This window comes from Trichoderma harzianum (genome assembly GCF_003025095.1).
Source record: "Trichoderma harzianum CBS 226.95 unplaced genomic scaffold M431scaffold_7, whole genome shotgun sequence".
Classification (NCBI taxonomy): domain Eukaryota; kingdom Fungi; phylum Ascomycota; class Sordariomycetes; order Hypocreales; family Hypocreaceae; genus Trichoderma; species Trichoderma harzianum.
In genome coordinates, this window is record NW_020209255.1 from 2,027,604 (window position 1) to 2,047,547 (window position 19,944).

General features: G+C 50.1%; 9 protein-coding genes across 9 annotated transcripts; 3 read left to right on the forward strand and 6 right to left on the reverse strand.

Annotated features, from left to right (window-relative positions):
- Positions 1-755: 755 nt before the first annotated feature.
- Positions 756-2,156, reverse strand: M431DRAFT_87963 (hypothetical protein; the record flags this gene model as incomplete). Its single annotated transcript, XM_024923853.1, has 1 exon — positions 756-2,156. One exon carries the CDS (start codon positions 2,154-2,156, stop codon positions 756-758), a length of 1,401 nt encoding a protein of 466 aa, XP_024773935.1.
- A 3,391-nt stretch (positions 2,157-5,547) lies between these two features.
- On the reverse strand, positions 5,548-6,437 carry M431DRAFT_87651 (hypothetical protein; the record flags this gene model as incomplete). The annotated part of the gene is made up of 3 exons (XM_024923822.1): positions 5,548-5,952; positions 6,034-6,191; positions 6,257-6,437. The coding sequence occupies 3 exons, from the start codon at positions 6,435-6,437 to the stop codon at positions 5,548-5,550; spliced, it is 744 nt and encodes a 247-aa protein (XP_024773936.1).
- A 369-nt stretch (positions 6,438-6,806) lies between these two features.
- On the forward strand, positions 6,807-8,084 carry M431DRAFT_87863 (hypothetical protein; the record flags this gene model as incomplete). The annotated part of the gene is made up of 1 exon (XM_024923840.1): positions 6,807-8,084. One exon carries the CDS (start codon positions 6,807-6,809, stop codon positions 8,082-8,084), a length of 1,278 nt encoding a protein of 425 aa, XP_024773937.1.
- Positions 8,085-8,210: 126 nt separating this feature from the next.
- Positions 8,211-8,831, forward strand: M431DRAFT_453671 (hypothetical protein). The gene has a single exon (XM_024915293.1). The coding sequence runs from the start codon at positions 8,337-8,339 to the stop codon at positions 8,646-8,648; it is 312 nt and encodes a 103-aa protein (XP_024773938.1). The 5' UTR covers positions 8,211-8,336; the 3' UTR covers positions 8,649-8,831.
- A 2,954-nt stretch (positions 8,832-11,785) lies between these two features.
- M431DRAFT_453750 (hypothetical protein) lies at positions 11,786-12,573 on the reverse strand. The gene has a single exon (XM_024915294.1). The coding sequence runs from the start codon at positions 12,380-12,382 to the stop codon at positions 11,846-11,848; it is 537 nt and encodes a 178-aa protein (XP_024773939.1). The 5' UTR covers positions 12,383-12,573; the 3' UTR covers positions 11,786-11,845.
- Positions 12,574-12,856: 283 nt separating this feature from the next.
- On the forward strand, positions 12,857-15,035 carry M431DRAFT_509269 (hypothetical protein). Its single transcript, XM_024919255.1, has one exon. The coding sequence runs from the start codon at positions 13,026-13,028 to the stop codon at positions 14,595-14,597; it is 1,572 nt and encodes a 523-aa protein (XP_024773940.1). The 5' UTR covers positions 12,857-13,025; the 3' UTR covers positions 14,598-15,035.
- A 368-nt stretch (positions 15,036-15,403) lies between these two features.
- On the reverse strand, positions 15,404-16,721 carry M431DRAFT_453756 (hypothetical protein). Its single transcript, XM_024915295.1, has 2 exons — positions 16,517-16,721; positions 15,404-16,444 (listed from the first exon to the last, which is right to left on the reverse strand). Exon 2 carries the CDS (start codon positions 16,419-16,421, stop codon positions 15,810-15,812), a length of 612 nt encoding a protein of 203 aa, XP_024773941.1. The 5' UTR covers positions 16,422-16,444; positions 16,517-16,721; the 3' UTR covers positions 15,404-15,809.
- A 276-nt stretch (positions 16,722-16,997) lies between these two features.
- M431DRAFT_453772 (hypothetical protein) lies at positions 16,998-17,889 on the reverse strand. The gene has a single exon (XM_024915296.1). The coding sequence runs from the start codon at positions 17,652-17,654 to the stop codon at positions 17,136-17,138; it is 519 nt and encodes a 172-aa protein (XP_024773942.1). The 5' UTR covers positions 17,655-17,889; the 3' UTR covers positions 16,998-17,135.
- A 235-nt stretch (positions 17,890-18,124) lies between these two features.
- M431DRAFT_88200 (hypothetical protein) lies at positions 18,125-19,461 on the reverse strand (the record flags this gene model as incomplete). Its single annotated transcript, XM_024923884.1, has 4 exons — positions 18,125-18,256; positions 18,327-19,028; positions 19,168-19,265; positions 19,386-19,461. The coding sequence occupies 4 exons, from the start codon at positions 19,459-19,461 to the stop codon at positions 18,125-18,127; spliced, it is 1,008 nt and encodes a 335-aa protein (XP_024773943.1).
- Between the last annotated feature and the right edge of the window lie 483 nt (positions 19,462-19,944).

The following is a 19,944-nucleotide window of genomic DNA, read 5'->3' on the forward strand; positions in this document are numbered from 1 at the left end:
AACGAGTGGTAACTAGAACACCTTCAGGGGTGTGTTGGAGGAAGATGGGACCGGATGAGGAAGATGGCCAGTTGGAGGAAGATGGCCAGTTGAGCGTATCTATAAAAGGTCGCCCCCTTAGCAACATAGCCTAGAATTTAGCATCAACATCAATCAATCGTTCGCAACAACTTCTCTCAATTCTCTCTAATCTCAATATTATATACTGTAGTAGCAGATGCTAGAAGAATATAGCCATAGCAGCAGATGATCAAGGAGGCTGGTAATTCTTATAGCCTAGATCAGTACCCGTAGTAGCACATAAATGCCAATTTCCACGCGGTCGTTTGGATGCTGAATAGCTCCTCTCTAAATAAAGGCTCTACGACATTGAAACTGCAAGTCAGATAACTGATTCACCAAAATTTAACTCTGAACGTGTGTTGCAAACGAAATCTTCGTGTTCTTTGCATTTCAAGCGACTCAGGATCGTTACTTAAGTCGCATCTAGCTACATGTATGTAGTATCTTCTAGTCTAACAAGACTGTCATTTAAAGAGGGAGCCAAAAAAATCTAACCAAAAGGGGGACGTTATCCAGAGGAGTCCCATCCGTGTTCCAACGCCTAAAAACTCCAAACATATCCTATATCTATATGTTCAGTGAAAGTGTATAAGAATCAATGCCGGTGTAAGCAAAGCCTGCAATAAAAGTGCTGACATGACACGCTCATGTATAACTTGAGTAGTAAAAAAAATTGCACGAGTTTATCGAAATCACATGCCCAGCATGCTCATTTGCCTCCTTACGGGGCTGGCGGCAGTGCTGCCCTCTTCGCTCGCATAGTATGCGCTATCAGTGTCGATATCCCAGCTGTCGTCATTGTCATCATCACCATCAGGTGAAATGCCGGATGCATCGAAAGGCTTCTGAGCAGCGGCTCGAACGTTCCATCGCAGAGTGCGGCTGACACTGTCAAACCATTCCGTGTCGGTTCGGGTGACAGTTGGGAAGGGATACTGAGATGCCGTGATGGTAACGTGATCACCCTGCTTAAGCTCCACGCGTCCCTTGCCATCGAAAGCACAGTACGCGGTGGCTCGAGAGTTGCGCGGGACGGCAACACGAAGCGCCATGGTGTCGGAGAGAACCATGGGGCGGAATGAGAGCGTGTGTGGGCAGATGGGAGTCAGGAGGATGGCAGGGATATCCGGGTGGACGAGGGAACCACCAGCCGAGAGGGAGTAGGCAGTCGAACCAGTAGGGGTGGAAAAGATGCACCCATCAGCTTGGACAACTGTCAGGAGCTCATCATCTCCGTATAGCTCCAGGTTCGAGACATATGGCGATGGGCCGCGGTCAATGACAAGCTCGTTGAGAACTTCAAACTGCTCGCCCTCGTCAGGACCGTTTGATCCATCTCTCCACACGGTGCAGGTGAAGCGCATGCGGAGGTTGATCTTCATACCATCATCTCCCATCACGCGGTTAAGGTGCTTCTTGTAGTTCTCAAACTCGAATGTCGTCATGAAGCCAAGGCTGCCCAAGCTGAATGAGAGGACTGGGGGCACAATGCGCTGGAAGAGCCACGAGGTAAAGAGGACAGTGCCGTCACCTCCAAGGGTGAGGACCAGATCGAATTTCTCGGGCTGGCTCCAGCACAGATCTGGAGTCCAGTACTTGAGCATGGTCTCGAATCGCGCGTCTTGAGCGACAATGCCAGCGGCGTTGAATCGCTTAGAGTTGCGCAGCTTGGCGTCCACGTAAACGTTGACGCCAACGTCGGACCCATATCGGGGGGTTTGCAAAAGCCACGTTGTCAACTCTCGCGTCAGGTAGACAAGCTGGTTATCCCGTGCCTTGGTGACAATCATGACATTGCGCACTGCGCGCTTGACAGGGCGGCGCTGAAGTTGCTTGGAGATTTCGCGGACACTTGTCGCGGTCTGGACCAAGCGAGAGTGCGACATGGACTCGTCGTTCTTGATCTCGTCCAGGACCTTTTCAAAATCGACAGCATCGTCGAATCTCTGGTGGTAGAAGCATGGCGACAACAGATTGCTGATTGCTGTGGTCGGTGTATTTCTCTTCTTTGCTAGGTCCTGGAGCGCATCGGCGAGCTGCTGCTGAGGGCTCGCGGCGGCGGAAGAGCCGCCGTTGCTCTGAGGGAATAACATGTTGTTGTTGAAGGAAAGAGCCTCGGGCTTTCTGGGACGCGAAACAGAAGTGGTAGATGCGAGTGCCTTGAGAATGGTTTGGCGAGGAAGCAAGTCGTGGACAGCAGGAGGTTGGTATTGGTCGCGCGGTTGTTGCTGGTTGGAATCCGCCGAAGGCGCAGTGAGGCTTGTTAAAATTGCGGTCTTGGGCGAGGGTACAGTCGAAGGTTCGGCCGGGGAAATTATAACAGGCGTAACGGAAGGACCCGTGGCACCAGAGCCACCTAACGATGGAATAGCAGTGTATGGCGTGTTCGAGTCGACTTCATATCGTGATGCCTTGTTGACGTTGACGGACAGATTATGAATGCCGGACGACGACTTGGGGCGGCGGCCAAATATATCGGACTTAGCCAACAAAAGCGAAGCAGCAGGGCACTCCTGCGAGTCAACTCCGCTGCCCTTTTCGGGCGAAGGGTGGAGGTCGGTCCGAGGCGACACGGCGGCCATGATTACTCTAGCGAGTGTCGGTAGCGGCTACAGCGCGTTGCAAATGCGATTGCGAAAGCGATTATTAACCCCGGGCGGGCTTAGGCAGTGGGTGCTTGGAAACGCCGGGATTATGAGGGGCGCAGAGATGATAGCGGAATCCCGTGTTCCGTGGAAAGCTGTAGAACAGTGTAAGCCTAGATTGCGACCGTACAGCGGCGAGTCCACCACTGTGCAAAGGGCCAATAGCCAGGGACGCGGCCTTACAAATCGGGAAAGGCAAAGTCAGCCGGCGCCTTGGGGTTATGCGGAGGATTGGCTGCTACTTTTGGCGCACAGTTGTTCGTACGGTGATGCAGCTAGCGTCACAGCGATCCCCCTCATCCAATTTTGCAAAACGCGATGCGCTGCAAGTGCAAGCACAACACGCTAGGCTCCAGCGGAAGCGTCGGAGCGAAAGGTTCGTCTGCGTAACCTTGCAGTTTCCTGTTCGCGCTGTGGGATCGTTGCGACTGTTGCTTATTCAGTGGGAGTTTCTCCGCAGGTGGGCGGGCTCGAATATTACCTCTTTCGACAAATGCTGATGCAGCGAGAGCAAGTATTGCCGTGTTAGCGGTATCGAGGCCGAACAGTTGTTCCGCTGAGAAAAGTATGATGACGTTGAGTAGCAACAGACCAGCTGTAGCGCAAGGCAATGGAATCGGCGCAGATGAGGAGAAATGAGATGCAGAGTGAAGCTGAAGGATCTCCAAATCTGAGGGAGCAGAAAAGGGGCAAGTTTCTTGACACTAGGAATTTGGTGGAAGGAACGAGCCGACGCCAGGTCTGGTCTTGCCACAGCTGTCTTGTATCGATAGCAAAAGGAGGCCGAAAGAGGCAATGAAGAGAGTGGCTGGAATTAAAATGATGTAGAAGACGTTGTCAGAAGAGAAATGAAGGAGACGAAATAGTAAAACAAATCGAAAATACACGCTGTAAAAAGCACTTGCAGGAACTTCCAGAGTTCTGCTTCCGGCACTGCGACTCCAAGCCGTTGAGGTGATTAGGATTAATCTCGATGCGTGCGTCGACACCAAAACAAACAAAGAAAAACCAACAACAAAGAACCCGCTTGGCGCCAGGAGTCTTTTATAACCGACAACCAAAGAATCAAAACCGCATTCTCTGACCGCTAACGAATCCCATCATCTATCACAAGCCTTGTCAATAATTGATGCAGCCATCGTCACAGCTCCTAAGCTGTCACTAGCCCCCAGAAACATTTGGCGTTGGCGATGAGCGAAACAACGGCCACCGTCCCCTACCCGCCGCAGTACACGGAGCTAATAGTACGGAGTAGCGGGACGCACCGCAAAACGCATCATCCCCTGAAAATGAGGAGCGAAGGAACAAGACTGGGGGAGACGCATTGAATGAAGGCTCTGCATCTGAGACGCAGACGGGCATTATGCCCGGCATTTGAAAGTGGCAGGTATCTGATACGCGCTGCGTTTACTGCAGAACAGAGCTGCTTACAGGTATGGGCTACCTACTGAGACAGGGACAGGTATGCGCCCCAATACTGCAGTCCGACGGCCAAAACCAAACACAATGGAAAGCAAATCAAGCCGAAATGCTACGCTGCGGAGAAAAAAAAAAGTCCATCAATCCCATAAAGTGCCCTGTCGCAGTGCACGTTTCCAGTGGCGAGTACGGGGGCGACACCTCCATGCCAGATACCCGCTGGTTGATAGTGCGGCGTCTTGGCAGTCTCACCAGCCCCCAGCCTTCTAAACATGGTGTTCTGCATCTGGATTCGAAAAGAGCATGGAGCAGACAGCTTCCCCTTTGCTCCTTTATCTACGGAGTACTATTATAATGATACTCACTGACTCTCTCTCTCTGCTGCAACGGTCGCTACGGGCCCTGCCGCTGGTGGTCGAAACGCCGTTTCATCTCTCACACCAGGGGCTGTTACAAAAAAACACATATGCATGCCCAAATATTACCTAGGAGGTTAGTAGTCAACCCAAATTTAGATACGGCAAGATAGAAACCGGGGCAAGAAATGTCTCGATTTGCTATTCGGTACCCCAAGTTGGCTATCCAGCATCCCACGAAGGTGACCATTGATTCCTTTTGCTACCCCAAGTTAATATAACAAGTCCCTTGTAATATACCCCACCAAGCAGAGGTCAGAAAAAGCAAGACTGCAAAATGAATAAGTGCATACATTTAGCAATATAAGCACTTAATTACTTTATAAAACGGGCGCAGCATAGAAATAATACTAAGTAGTAAATAAATATAAATATAATAATAGCTACTAGAGAAATGTAAATATAGTAGCAGATACTAGACAAATATAGATATAGTAGCAGTTGCTAGAAAGATATAGATATAGCAGCAGATACTGGAAAAATATAGATATAGCAGGAGATACCTGAAGAGTTAAGATTTATAGGCGTATTATTTAAGGCACGTGTGTTCGTAATCTTCTCAGTCTCGGTTTTTCTGTCCCCCACTTACCCACGTGTATGATCCCCCAACTTTTTCCATTATCAAAGAATTCAGCCTGTTTGGCGCACCCTCCTCGAGATGCAGCGACATATCCGGGAATTATTAATGCAGCTTAGCGAACTGCTATCTCGACCCAGCTGACCTGTTTGGATGGCATCTTGTAGGAATATCACAAATCCAATAGCTTTTCGTCCCATCCTTTCCGTCCAGTCTCGTCGTGTTCCTGGAGGTGATAGCGCCTCACTAAAGCTGGCTCCCACGTATCACCTGTGAATTCACCTGTGAATCGCCCGTCTAAACAAGGGCGCTCCGCACCATCGCAAAGATGCAATGGGCACAACCGTCACTGCTGGCGCCCGTGATATCTATCGAAAGGGGGAGCCAATGGTAGGGAAGAAATGATGTATCAACAACGCCAAATGCTTCACCTCCAGTGGAGACCTTCGGCTGCTTTAGCTTCCAGGACTGAGCGCATAAACTGTTGCACATTTTCGGACTCTGCCCCGTAGCCTCCCATTTCCGCATCATCTTCGGCCTCCTGGCTGCGGCAGCACACTTTCTCCGCTGTCTGGAGAACCTTGTCCCACTCTTCTGCTGAGAAAGAGCCCTCGCTCTCGGCCAGGAGAAGGTCTCGGCTGGCCGTGAAGCCCAGCACGTGGACAGATCTCGCTTGATCAATTTCCGCAGGCGTCGGGTCTACCTTGACGGTGCTCTCATCATCATTCGTAATTGCTAGGCAAGTTGCTGAAGCCACTGTTTTCAGGGGAATTGTTGCCGTTAGGAGACCCAGAATCGAGGCGTGGAGAAGTGCTGGAATGATTCCGAGATTCTACGGAAATGATTGTGAGATCAGCCGACCACCAACCAGGCTCGTAAACGAGAAAACGACAAACGAGACAAGATCACTCACCAGTCGGGGCTGGAGCACTTTGGTGTTCACATAAGCGTTTTCAGGCACTTCCATGACCTGGAGCGTGACTTGAATCACGCATCTCGGGAAGTTTCTGACCGGGATGAGATGTCGCAGAGCAGGCTGCAGGATAGCCTCCAGCTGGCGCTCGGCCGTTCCTACAAGGCGGCGATAGATGTCAGCCGGACGAATGAGAATCCCCGTCACCGTGATATCAACTCACCTCCAACTCCTGCTGCCGGCCGCACATTCACATCTACCAGCGCCTCGAAGGGATTCTCATCTCGACGCTGAGCCTCTACGGGCCCGTTGACGGCCGCTGTGATTGTGTAGCCGCCGAATGCAAAATTTGCCGAACCGTCGGCCTTGGGAAGATGTGACAGCTCAGCAGTAGGGGGAGCCATGGCTGCAAAAGATAAGGCGTTGTGGTGAAAGAAAGACGGCGATGAGGCTACAAAGTGCCTGAGACTCAGATATGCACAAGATTGAAATTTTGCCCGTGATGAGGAGCCCGGCTTTGCTAGTCTCGATCTGCAAAGGTATAGTCTTTGTTTAGGTACCTTGGCAGTGGTGGTCATAGCTGCCGTTCTCAGGTTCAGGTACTAGCAGATACCTTGTGGGGACCTCCCATCACCAGTGACGTGGGGTTGAGCTGCTGGCACATTCAGGTACCGATTTTCGCCATCCGGGTAGCTCCTCAGCTTCTTCATCCTGCATCTTACAAAGCACAGCTTCTTCATCCGACGGTGAATGAGAATCTAAACAAGCGCGCCATGGCCTCCGAATCACCCGCCCAACCAGCTCCTTCACCATCCCTGGCCTCGGGCATCCCCAACCTGAAAGACAGAATCCCCAAGCTCGAGCCTCGCAGGAGGAGACCCGGCCCCTCCAACCCAACTCCTATTCCTCAGACTCCCGCTCTCCCTTCGCCCCCGGACTTGGCGGACTGGAGCTACAAGCTCCCAAGCAGGCGCATTCTTTCAAAACAGGACCATGAGCTGTTTCTGGCGTCTCCAACCTACAGCCTCATTGCGGCCTGGGTCTTTGGCCTATCTGAGTCTGTAGTTGACACACCCAAGTCTGCCGTCAGGGATGAATCCCTGAGCGAGGGCGTCAAGACAATTTTAAGCATATTAGACCAGGCGGAAGCTTTTGTGTCTCAGTCACCACCCAACGAGCAGGGCGGTTCTCGCTTCGGCAACAAGGCCTTTAGAGGCTTCCTGGATCTGGTCAAGGAAAAGACCCCAATATGGCATGAAAGTCTAGGTCTGCATAACACGGACGCCATCGCTGAGGCATCTGCCTATTTTGCTCAGTCATTCGGTAACCGGAATCGAATCGACTATGGATCAGGACACGAGCTCAACTTTATGATGTGGCTACTTTGTCTGTACCAGCTCGGCATCTTGCAGCGCTCCGACTTCCAGGCACTTGTTCTCCGAGTCTTTGTTCGCTACATCTCCCTGATGCGGGTCGTCCAGATGGCCTATTATTTGGAGCCTGCGGGCTCCCACGGTGTTTGGGGGTTGGACGATTACCAGTTCTTGCCGTTCCTCTTTGGCGCCTCTCAACTTCTACACCATCCGTACATCACCCCTCGCGCCATTCACCAGGACCTCACGGTCGAGGAATTTGGCGACGACTATCTCTATCTCGGCCAAGTCAACTTTGTCAACAGCACAAAGACTGTCAAAGGCCTACGATGGCACAGTCCCATGCTGGACGACATCTCATCTTCAAAGTCGTGGACTAAAATCGACGGAGGCATGCGCCGTATGTTTGTCGCCGAGGTTCTGGGAAAGCTACCGGTGATGCAGCATTTCATGTTTGGGTCCCTCATCTCTGCTGCTCCTGGTATGAGTGAAGAAGATCCGTCAGCTGCTGGTGAAGACGATGGCGAAGATCACTCCAATCATAACCACACAGGACAAGCACACGACGGCACGGGCTGGGGCGACTGCTGTGGTATCAAGGTGCCCAGTAGCATTGCTGCTGCCCAAGAGATGAAGAAGGGCCATGTGGAAACATTACGTAGAATCCCCTTTGACTAGTGGCGAATCGACTTGTGAGCAAGGTTAGGGTTGTCTTTGGCATATTGGTAACTGTCCCTTAGCAGCAAGCACATAACCATAGTCATATGTTACGAGACAATATATGACTTGGTCCAAGAGAGAGAGTGGGCCGCGGGATAGCCTTGGATACCATAAGAGATGTCAAATTTTTTTAATACAATTAATCTAAATAAGATATGACCACAAGATATACTTGCCATTCTGCTTACAGCTCCCTCTTGTCAGTCTGAAATGTCCATTTTGTCTAAAGACTTCTGTCGCAACCGTACGGTTATATGGGCAGTGTTAAAACGTGGAATAGCAAGATGTAAAAGACGAGCCTTTCTTTATCTTAATCTTTTGATTTGCTCTTCTAGTATCTGCTATTTCCCCTTCGTCACCCTCGTCAAAATATCATCAAGCACTCTACCAGCAACAGCCTATAAGCTCATTGGTGGAAACATGAAATGCCCCATCGCCGTGGAAGTTGACAACTCGTATATTGCTTCTGTGGAATCTACAAGGCCGTTCAAAATATACCAGCGGGCGGAAGAGATATGGTAAAGAACGCGTTGTAGCGAAATTGAAAGAAGCCAAGCAATCTTTTGTTTTGGTGCCCAGTGTCTAATTATCCAAGTATCTGCTATTACCTTTACTTTCTCTATATTGCTACTTTTACGACTTCTACTGCTCTCGCCATACCCTTCAAGTAGAGCAAGTCTGGTAGTGTACCAAAATTCGTTTTAGTCGTTGAGGTGTCCTCTGGGTTCCAGCTCAAGCTCGCAAGCTTGAAACCTGAGGTAGTTGACGCGGTCGAAAGTGGCATCCCATCAAATCACCCCCATAGATTTATCTCGCCTTTGTGCGCCCAACTCAGTGTTCTCATAAGCAATTGCTTTCACCCTGAATCTGACGTAGAAATTTTATTTATTATACCTGTCTAGAGACATTTCGACAAGTACATGTATACGTATCTGTCCATACGCTACTTGCCATTACAAGGTACTCGGTACCTAGTATGGATATGACTTGGGATACAAGCTGCTGGATACCAAGCTGCGCTATTTGTTGCTTTGACCCTGCACAAACATGTGGCTTCGTGAGAGAAATATCTGCGCACGTGGTGCTTGAAACAGCTAAAAAGGGCGATGGATCACCATCGGACGAGTGAAGCCGACTTTTGATCTCATAATGCCCCAAGCTTTTCCCCTCAAACACCTGTGTTATGGTCCGTGGCTTTCCGGAACCAACCGCATTACCAGACCAACAGTGGTCGTTCGTAAACATGCTAAGACAAATACAATGCCGCTGGTGCGGTATCATTCTCATACTCCATCTTAGGCAACGATATTTCCAAGGCTATACTGCAGTTTCACACTTGAAACCAGTGGCTATATGGTATTCCATGTTAGCCGTTAGTTGGATAAATGTGATAGTAGAAGAGTCTAGAAGGAATAGTGCTAGTAGCTAGTGTCAGAAAAGAGTAGGCACCGATAATAGCAGATACTGGTCGGAAAGGGCAGTGAAGGGAAGGGATGGCAACAGATACTGGAGGATAAACGGTCGTAGACACTGAGATACACAGCTTGCGTGTGAACGGCGATTGGGCAAACTGGTAACACGATGCAACGTACTCGGCGCATCTGTGTAACCATACCTAAATTGCCACGCCAAGCAGGAACCGGTCAAGGCTTCCCCAAGCCATCCTCGTGTCTTGTGTCGTCCGAGGCGGCTTTGTGCGGATTGCTGCGCACTTCGGCCGTTGATCAGATTCCCGGACCAGAAGCCGGAGTCAATACCGTAATAGTCGTAGTGTTGACCGGGAAGTTGTGATGAGGAGATGGGCCTAACACGGGGTATAAACAGTGGTGGGTTTATGGGTGTGACAAGTGGTTACATGCCTGTCAATAATCTTGGACAGGCCAATATGCAGGACAGCAGCTCGGTCTGGAGGCGGGAGCAATTCAAGCTGCCATCATTGGACGCCATTCTGCCGTAAACTGCCAGTGTCAGCTCGTCCAGTCAAGACCAAAAGGCTAGCGGCCGGCGCCACGGTTACTAGCCGTAGTTGGTTGCATATACTCGCACAACAGGGCAGAGGCGAAATGACAACTCGCAAGGTATTGCTTTTTCCTATGTGCCCTTTTCTTTTTTTCTTTTCTTTTTTTCGCGCTCCGCCTGCCCTTGTGATCCTTTGAGCAGGCGGGTATCACATATCGTAAATGTCCCAATAGGAGCTGGCCTGAAAATTTTTGACGATGGCGCTGAAGGAAGCATCCGTTTGGCCTGCGCCAGACTCTGCATGATGAATAGAACATGCGGTAGCCGCTCATGACTCGGGCTGTGCCGTCTGCGAAAAGGAAAACCAAATCTAGTATGGAATTGTATGACGGCTATCTTGGGTGGCGGGTGGTGGGGACGAGAAGAGCGCAGTTGTGCAACTCCATCTCGAGGGAGACGAGCCAGGGACGGAACAAAAGCAAGAAATTTGTATCACGTATGACCTCCTATCCATGTGAAGCACTGGCTAGCGATTACAACGCTGCCTCCCGCGCCTGGATTTTGCGCCACGGCAAGGTAGACTGCTGTTTCTATTCGGGGCGATTTGATTCCAGTGGCATATGCTCCGGCGACATTTCCTCAGTCGAGGACCAACGCTCCCGAATCCAAGAACTGGGGACCAGGTAGAGGTGTGGTCCTGTCAAATCTGCCGTACGTTATTGTTGTAGTGATCTGTGCCGCATGATAGGTCGCACATCAAGGCCAAGGCCGAGATCGAGTAGAGTACTAATACATCTCGTCAGCTCAGCGGCTCACAGACTATCAAGTACTAATATCACCCTGTTGAAGGGGCAAATGATATAAGGGCAGAATGTGAATGTGAGATGTGAGCGATGATATGAATTAGATCGCCGACTGGCATGCTGGCAGCGGCTTGCATGAGGGTAGTGGGGCCGCCGCCCTTGGTCCGCCTATAATTCGTTCAAGTCTCCCTTGAGTCCGTACTTGGTAGTAGTAAAAACAAACCACCAACCTGATCGGGGTGAGTGGGAAAGGGCATAGATCTGAGAGGTGCACAGAATTGTTTCTGGGTGTATTTGGAGAGGAGGGGTACGAACATGTCCTCTGATATGCTCGTAGCCATTCATCGGAGGCAGTTGATGTCGGTGTGAATCTGACATCGGTTGTCGATGCGGTTGTCACATTACCCGAGCAAAACCCCTCTATTTCCCGCCTAGACACAAAAAGAAATGAAACATCATGTCCATATGGGAACAAGCCACGATGGAGCAGACTGATGCGCTAAGGCTGGCTTTGAACATGCTAGAGGACACGGAAAATCAAAGGCTCGAGGAGGTGGCCATTGGCCGGACTGTTTCTTTTAGAGTTGTACTGTCTTGGATGGCACGGCTGTGTGGTGCATACCTCGGGTCTGAGGTCCTGTGAGAATGTACGAGTAGAGGCGCTTGATCGCTCAGCCTAGACGCTGCCCGCATGTCTCACCCGCCCGATACCCAGCAGGGGAGAAGGGCTGGAGGCGAGCAGGAGGCGATGCCTCATCCCACATCCCCGAGCTGGCTAAACCATCCTGCCAGGGCGGATCTCTCTCTACCATCAGTTGAGGGCCTCACGCCACCCTGGTCGACGTCCGTGAGCCGCGGCGCTAATCTGAGCATTTTGTCTCTGCCCTGCGTCCGAAGTGGCTCTTGGCTCCAATCGCTCCAGTCTACCAGCTTTTTCTTCTCTTGGGCCTCGGGCTGCTAGTCGAGTGGCTTGCTGCATCCGAGCTCAGGCCGTGGGGACGGTGGAGGAGGATATCCGATTTGCTTGTTCCTTGGATGCTTGTTCCTTGGATGCTGGTTCCCAGGGTCTGGGTCTAGGGTCCGGGATGTCTTGGAGGGAGGATCAGAAACTGCGCGGTCTTGGTCCTGCCCTTGGAGACATGATAAAAGTCTCCCTCGACCCCTCTGGCTCAGAAGTATTGGCTTCATGTGTCTTGTACTGCCTGTTCCTTGTTCCTTGTTTACTCGGATTTCCCGCGTGCTTGAAGTTGAACTGAAGAAATTCTGCTTCGAGTTGTCGCTCTTGTCAAATTCCCTTGTCTTGTAGCTGTTACTCCTTCTGTTCTTCTGCAGAGCCGAGCCGGCTGTCAGCGTATTGGCAACAGCCCTTTGCGGCTCCTTCCATTCACTTACACGTCTTATCGCGGTATCGCCTCTCAGAAACCGCCTCCAAGTTCCTCTACCAGCTTGGAATCTAACATCCCCCGTATGAAACTGCATCCAAAATATCTTCATCTAAAAACCAGCAACTCGGCAATTCATCATCAGAGAACAGCTCGCATTTCGTCGTTGCGACGTCTCATTCTAACACGGCCTATCACCGTCGGCCGCAGGAGATACAAGGCGCACCCACGCACAGCATCGCGAGGTGCATCACTTTGACACATTCCTACGGCACGCATATCTTGCACTACGCTCGCTTTGGCGCCGCTGCGAACAGATTAGGTACCACGAACAGATCTTGCGACAGATTGGGCCTTGCCGTAAGGGTACCGGCCAGGTGTCTTTGATTCATCACTTGGCAGCCGCCCTTGGGCGAGGTGTTGCGGAGTGGACTCGCCATCATTGTTTTGACTTTCTCACTTTTGATTCACTTCTGCTTCACTTTTCACCTTGTATGGGGATCTGCCTGCCACCCATTAATTTCGCACTCGACTTCGAAAAAAATCACCCAGCTGTTCACTTTCGCCCACAAACTTCTACCAGTGCTTCTCCCCAGCCCTTCTCCATCAAAACAGAAGCAGCAAAGACATTTAATACATCGTTCCCTGCCGCCCTCGACACGGATTGCCGTTTGCCATCTTCACTGTCTCTCTTTCTTTCGTTCAATTTTCTTCTTTCATTCTTTCTCCTTCTCCCTCAAAATCTCTCCACTACGATGGCGACCGGATTTGATCGCCTCGAGAGGCTATTCAGCATCAAGCGCAAACCTTCATTTGCCTCTGTTTCGGTTGCTACTTCTATCAGCACCCCGACAGAACCCCAGTTCCCCTCTCCTTCTTTCATTCGCCCTACAGCCACTCGCATGGCAGCTCGAGAGGAAGTGCGATTGCGAATAGCGACGGGTCGATCCCCCTCAGCCCCGGATGTCACTCCTTCTCGACTAGGCTCACTGAGTTCCCATGCCTCCAGCCCAGGCTTCAGTCACTCGTCTACCCGATCGCCTTCCCTCCTTGGCCCTCACCCACAGGCAGACTCTCTAGTGGCGAAGCTTTGCGAATATCAATTTCCTAACTCACCGAGCCCAGAGGAGAAGGCGACACCAATGTCCACGGCGTTAGAGATACGCGAGATCCCAAGTCCTCGTTCTCAGTCTCCGCTCCGTCTACGGGCTACACCACGTCTTGACACCCCTCCATCCCCTGACTTGGAAGACATCGAATCCTGCCGCCGCTCATTTGAGAGCATCAGAGTCCCAATAACTTCCTATGATACTCCACCAACTCCTGAATATTCGCCCGAGATTCTACCCGTGCGCAACGCGCGCAACCTGCTCGCCGATTCCAAAATCTTCGACATTGCAATCGATAAGGCCCTCTTTGAAGAAATTGAAGATCAGCTTCTTCAAACTTTTGATTATCCATCTTTGAACGATTCATTCAGCGACTCGTCCCCCTCTGAAGCATCATCCAATAGCTCTACCTTGCGGGAGCCTGACTTCAACGAGTTTCTGAATCTGAGCGATGACGATATTGCTGAATTGGCGCCTGATAATCTAGACGTTGAATCTGATAGCGGCACGCAACTGCACTCTCCGCTCCCAATGGACACCTCTCCCCCTTCGCCTAAGCCTTCTCCCCTCCTGACACTAACGCCTCCTCCTGTCAGCCGGCCTGCTACTGCCGCTGCTTTCGAGGCCGCTAGAATTGCAAAGAGATATGATTTCGACCTTGTCTATGTGGTAAATCTTTGGCCAGGCGGACCGCGTGGCCAAGTTTTCGACCTCGAGTCTGCGAGTTCTTGCAAGAGGCCCTTAGTTGGTCGACTGTTGGCAGCGCATGGCCTTGATCAAGTCCCATCGCCACTACAAATTTCCCCGGAGGCTCATGCCACCATGTTGCGGTCCAAGGGCTGGGTTGAATACAAAAACACAGAAGCGCAGTTGCACGAAATCGCACGTGGCTACGCATGCTCCTTCTACTCGGGCAAATATTCTCAAAGTTGTTCACACGATCGAGACAGCCCAGTTTCAGGAGTTCGACTATCAGAGATGATCGATCGAGGCATCGTGTTTGCAGCATATAGAAAGCCTAGAATTGGCCCATGCAGACTGGGGCACAGCTTTACTGGACAGGATCTTAGTTCTCTATACGGAGATGCAGAGACGTTGGTGGAGATGCTGATTGATATCCATACCCGCAACCGTCAATACCAGCCTGATTCCAACAGCCAGCTCTGCGATGAGACTGGCCCCCTGCCTACGCAAGAACTCGACCAGCCGTCTCTCTAAATCGAAATCAATCGACACAATTCTCCTATATTTGCCTACAACTTTATGGTCATTTGAGGCGTCAATTTTGGCCTGTACACTTTCTTTTTGTTGTTGCTTTCCGATATTTTGTCAACATAAAATGATGAGTTTACGAATGGATTTCCTTTGTCATGTTATTTCTTTTGAAGATACCTCTGGGGGCGGTTGTTTTTGTGAACTCGATACACGAGATGGTTTGCATGTTACACTTGGCGTTTTGTGAGATTCTGAGGCTTTTCAGCTCTCTCTATCACAATAAAGGGGGATTTTTACCGAGTTATTATCGGTGGAATCTCGTTGTATCCATAGTCTGGAAGGAATATTTCCAGGAATTGATGATGGGCACCTACGAGGGTTTGGCCGTCGGCATATCTCATTAAAAAAAAGTAATTAGGTATATGTGCAGTTGAGACTTCAACGAGCTTAAAGCATACGATAGCACGATACAGAAGAAGCATTTAACTTCACCTACCTAGTTCTTCAATAAAGTGAAATACTAGCCAGCACCCTAGCGACTGTGAGGTTCAATGGCTAGAATTTTAGCATACATATAAGAATTATCCAGCAAGTAATGAATATCTGGCGCTTCAAATCTCAACTACCATCATTACTCTCAGCTACTATCAATATTTTACTCTAGTATCTGCTACTATAGCTATATTCCTCTAGTTTCCAGTATTATCACTACTGGGTATCTTCTCATATACGGTATTTGGCAATTTGCGTCTTCATGTTCTGGTCACTCATAGCCTGCCTGCATAATCTGTGCTACGCAATATGAAGCTGGGATGCAGGCAGCCACGGGACGCCACAGGCTTCATTTCACTGAGATCTAGGCACTGGCCCGCGTTCTGGAGCGAACCTCGAGATCTCGTCATACCGTCTATTGGCTGTGAGGAGAGAATGGATGTCTTACAGCTCCGGTCTATGAAGCAATAGCCCACTGTGGTTCCTGTTGGTTGTGTGCCTTTACTTAAGCTGCCGCGACGGAAGAAAAGCCACGAGTGAGGGCTCGAGCTTTGATGGCGTGATAACCCGCATTTTGTAAAGTGAAGGGGCTATTGATATGTGGGAATAAGTTGCTTCATGAGTCTAAAATGTCGCGCTAGGTCTGTTCTTCTATCATATTTTACGCAAGGTGGACGTTGGGTCTCGTCTGAACAATGAAACAGAGAACGATGGTGTAGATGCTTATTCACATTGGTTCTCTGGCCAAGCTTCAACCTTGAGTCCGCTCCAAATCGCCCTCCACCTCTCTACCTTCTTTTCATAATTTTCCCTTTTCGCAAAGGCTGTGTTCGGCCGGACAACCATGTTAAAGAAATCGGATAGACCCCTCGGTGCATAAAAGATCCATTCCCCATGTTCATCCAGCCTCACACCAAGCATCGCGCTTGTCGATATCCACGAGTCAATGCCATCCTCGACACTCTGGTTTGCCGGACGTGCGAGCCCGAATTTCTTCTCATACCATAGATGGACGCGGGCCTGGTTACGAATTTCAACCTCGACGGGGATGTCGGCGAAGAGCCGCTTGCCGGCCTGGATGACAACGTCCTCTGCTTCATACGAGAGATCGGAGGCGTCGTAGTAGACGAGATCGTAGTCGTGGATGCCTGTCTCGGGAGGGAGGGATGAGACATTGTTCCAGATGGTTTGTGAGAGGGCACCGGCGGCTAGGTACCAGTTGGGCAGGTTGAGTGATGCGGCACGTGTGAGCACAAGGACTAGTGTTGGGTTTAGAGATAGGACATTGCGGAGGTGAACGAGCTGCGATTGTATTGGGAGCTGCGCTGGGTTCATTTTTTTCAAGGTCAAGGAGCCGTCTAAGTTTGTCAACATAGAACACTGTCAGAATACGCCCCGCCAATAGCTACATGTATAGAAGCTTAGCTTACATGTACTAATAGGACGGTTCTGCGCAGTTCAGCCTTGAGGGATTGGGTTGCACATATATTGGAGTATTATATGCCTACTGGCTATAGGGAAAGCAAGTCGGGGTTTGTGAAAGATCAAACGTCTAAAATGTCAACTGGTGAGACTCCCCCACCTAAAGCTCGACACGTGATTAAAACCAGGCCAACTAAACGCCCTCGTCGGATTACAATCTATTCCTTCGTAACAGATAGATCCCTTATAAATAGTTGGACATTTATTTCGGCTTTCACGTACTACTAGGGGAGTATCTATTTCTTCCCTGGTCATCCCGTGAGTGCTACCGTTGTTTCATCATTAGGCCGCGCACAGATGTTTCTATTCTATTTCAATAGTATGTGTTACGTGTATCAAACCAAGAGAGGCTTGTTGGGTCTTGTGTGCGAGGATTGGAGATTTCAGCTTCAGAGGCCCTAAGATATGATTCACATGGCTTACATGATTGGTGTTTCTATCTTTCACGAGTAGAAGAAATGTTTACAGTGGAAGACAAATGATATATAGGTTAGTTCCTTACAGCATTTGCTAGTGCATGGCCTCGACCTCGTCGAGCTGGCCGTAGAGGATGCCTTCGTATCTATATTATTGAGCTTGTGGGGAATCCACGTCTTTGACGTCCTCTCTATCATTTATTCCTTGTCCCTGCTCTCTGCTCAGACGAAACAGCTCAGCCCGCACCTTGTACCACTTGTCTCCCGTTGATGGCTTTCCTTCTTCCCCCCTCATGTTCGGAATCCTATCGAGCACCTGAATAAGGGATGGGGACGCTCCCGATACCCAAAACTGGACGTTATTGGGGAAGTACCGTCGGGCAATCATGTAGACCTCCTTTAGATACTTCATCACATCATCGACGAGCCCGGATTCAAAACGAGTGAAGTAGTCGATGTTATACGGTAGGATTGGACCCTCGCCGACGTTGAAGTAGATGTAAGCGTTTTGGGTTCCCGGGGAGCCGACTATTTGGACCAGGGGCTTGCCGGTGTTGGGATGAACAGTTTGCTTGTATTTCTGGACGACTTCCTCAAGGAACGCCTCGTAGAGATCCCGGCACTCTAGGCCGAGGGTTGGATGGACATCAAATCCACAATCGACGCCCATTTTGAAGCGTGGCAGATGCGTTCGTGTGGAATGGGTATACGGTGTTTCTTTCTTTCTTTTGAGAAGAATGAAGGATGGGGAGGTAAATGGCTCTTTGCCCCTTGAGACGAGGTAGGCAGGGAGTTATAGCTAGTTCAGTCTCGTGCTACAGCTCGTATCCGGCAAGCCGCAGCAGCCACATGTCTACCTCCGCGATCCTTCAAAATGTAGGTATTTGTTATTTTTAATTGTCCAAGGTCCATCGTTGGTATAAGCTGAGATGAGTGTAAAGCCTGAGCGACCGGATATGGTGATCCATTAGACTATGATTGCTGGGTATCTGACTACCCAGTTCGCCTTCTACTGTACATACATGGCTCAGAAAACAGGCATAAGAACTCGCTACGATGTGTTTCTTCTTCGAAACACGGCACCATCAAACGCCGTGTGACTGTGACTTGAAGAATATGACATCAATGGCACATCATAGGTTACAGCTTTGCCGCATCTGCTTCGCCATCGACCTCGCCGAATAGTCCCATGAAGGCAGTGTGTACCTCGTCTGTAAGATCGCTTGCTTGCAGGCTTCGTCCCTTTTTGACAAACGCTAGCCGAGAGCACTCCTAGACACAAATTCTTCGTTAGTATGGCTAAGAGAACCAGGCATGTTTTCACCGATTGAGCACAACTTACCCTAGTCACTGCGCTTCCTCCAAACGCAGCCAAGCCCATCATCTCATCGGCATCAAGAGCAGGCTGCTCATGATCTTTCCACAGACCATCCAGATAAGCCTTTCGCCAACCCAAGAACGTGGCTACAGCACCAGTCAAAGTATCACCCTGGCCACCACTTCGTTTCTTCCCACCCTCGAGATCACTGACCAGGGTGACTTTGCCGTTGGAAATAAAGTCCTTGTAGCCTTTCTGGATAATAGTAACTCCGCCTAGTTCTTTAGCTAGGGTTTCTACCTTGCCCGTCTCGCTGGACTGCTGGCCGACGTCGATCTTGAGGGCGTCGCATAGACGCTTGAACTCGACAACGTTGGGGGTCAAGACTGCATATTTGTAGCCTCTGACTACATCTGGATCGTTTTGAACAACCTGTAGAGCATCGGCGTCGAGAACCACGGGCATGTTGGACTCTCTGGCGGCCCTGATGACGCGGGCTACGGTTGCTTGCATGAGAGGATCACGGCCTAGTCCAGGGCCTACGACCAGGACGTGAAGTCGGCCCAGCATATCGATGATCTTGCGTGCTACGTGGTCGGGGTTGGAGTCCTCGTCCTCTGATGTTTTGTTCTGCGGAGGTGATTGGCGCATGAGAGGGTGAACCATGAGGTTAGGTGAGTATGTTTTTATGACTGCCGCAGCTGCGGGAGTGCAGATGACGTGTGACTGTCAAGTTTCGTATCAGCATCACATCTATGCTCAATCCGGTCCCAGTAGAATTCTCTGAGGTCTCCTTTTCCTTCATTGCCAAACCGTGATATCTGATGACAGAGAAGAATATCGCCAGGCTTCTTCACTCACTCACCATGTCACATCCCAGCCTCGCACTAGCCATGGCCGAAAAGTACGGAGCTCCGGTATAATCCTCGCTGCCTCCAATGACAGCAACTCGGCCCAGCTGACCTGTGAATTTGTGTCAGCTTCTTCGCCTCTCATTTTAATGCTTCAATATGAAAATGGTGGAAGAGTAAGTCTGCAAGCTGGACCGGGAAGCCCATCTTGTTACATCGCTCATTCACATACCTTTGTGAAAGGTGTCCAGCATCGGCGGGACCATCCGCCTGACCTTGCCTAGAATGTTTTTCGTTGATGCGGACATTTCGGGGACGTCTCTGTAGACAGACATTATCGATCAGTTGAGCAGAGAAACAAAGGAGGGAGCGTTTGTGTTGTGAATGAGGTGATGTGTATATGAGATCTAGATTTGTCAGTGGAAAACGGGAAATTCCAGGGTAAGTGAGGGGTGAGTTACAGCGCTCCAAATCCCGTACCTCTGCTACAAAGTGAATCAGTCTAGTGATGAAGCATCTGATATTTTTTGTCTATTGAGAGAAAAATGACGGAGTGAATAAATAATGAGGTGAGATGTCAATTGATTGCATTTTTGGTTGATGGAGGGAATGCGTGCCCTCTTTTTGATGTGCAACACTATGATGTCACCATCACTTCAATTTGAAGCGTTATCATCCAATACTCTAGATTAACTATTTAGCATCCCCTAAGTCCAGTATTGGCCGTTCCGAGAAGACAAGGGATAACAGAATAAGCAGGGCCTGAGAAGCAAACATAGCCTTAGATTGTT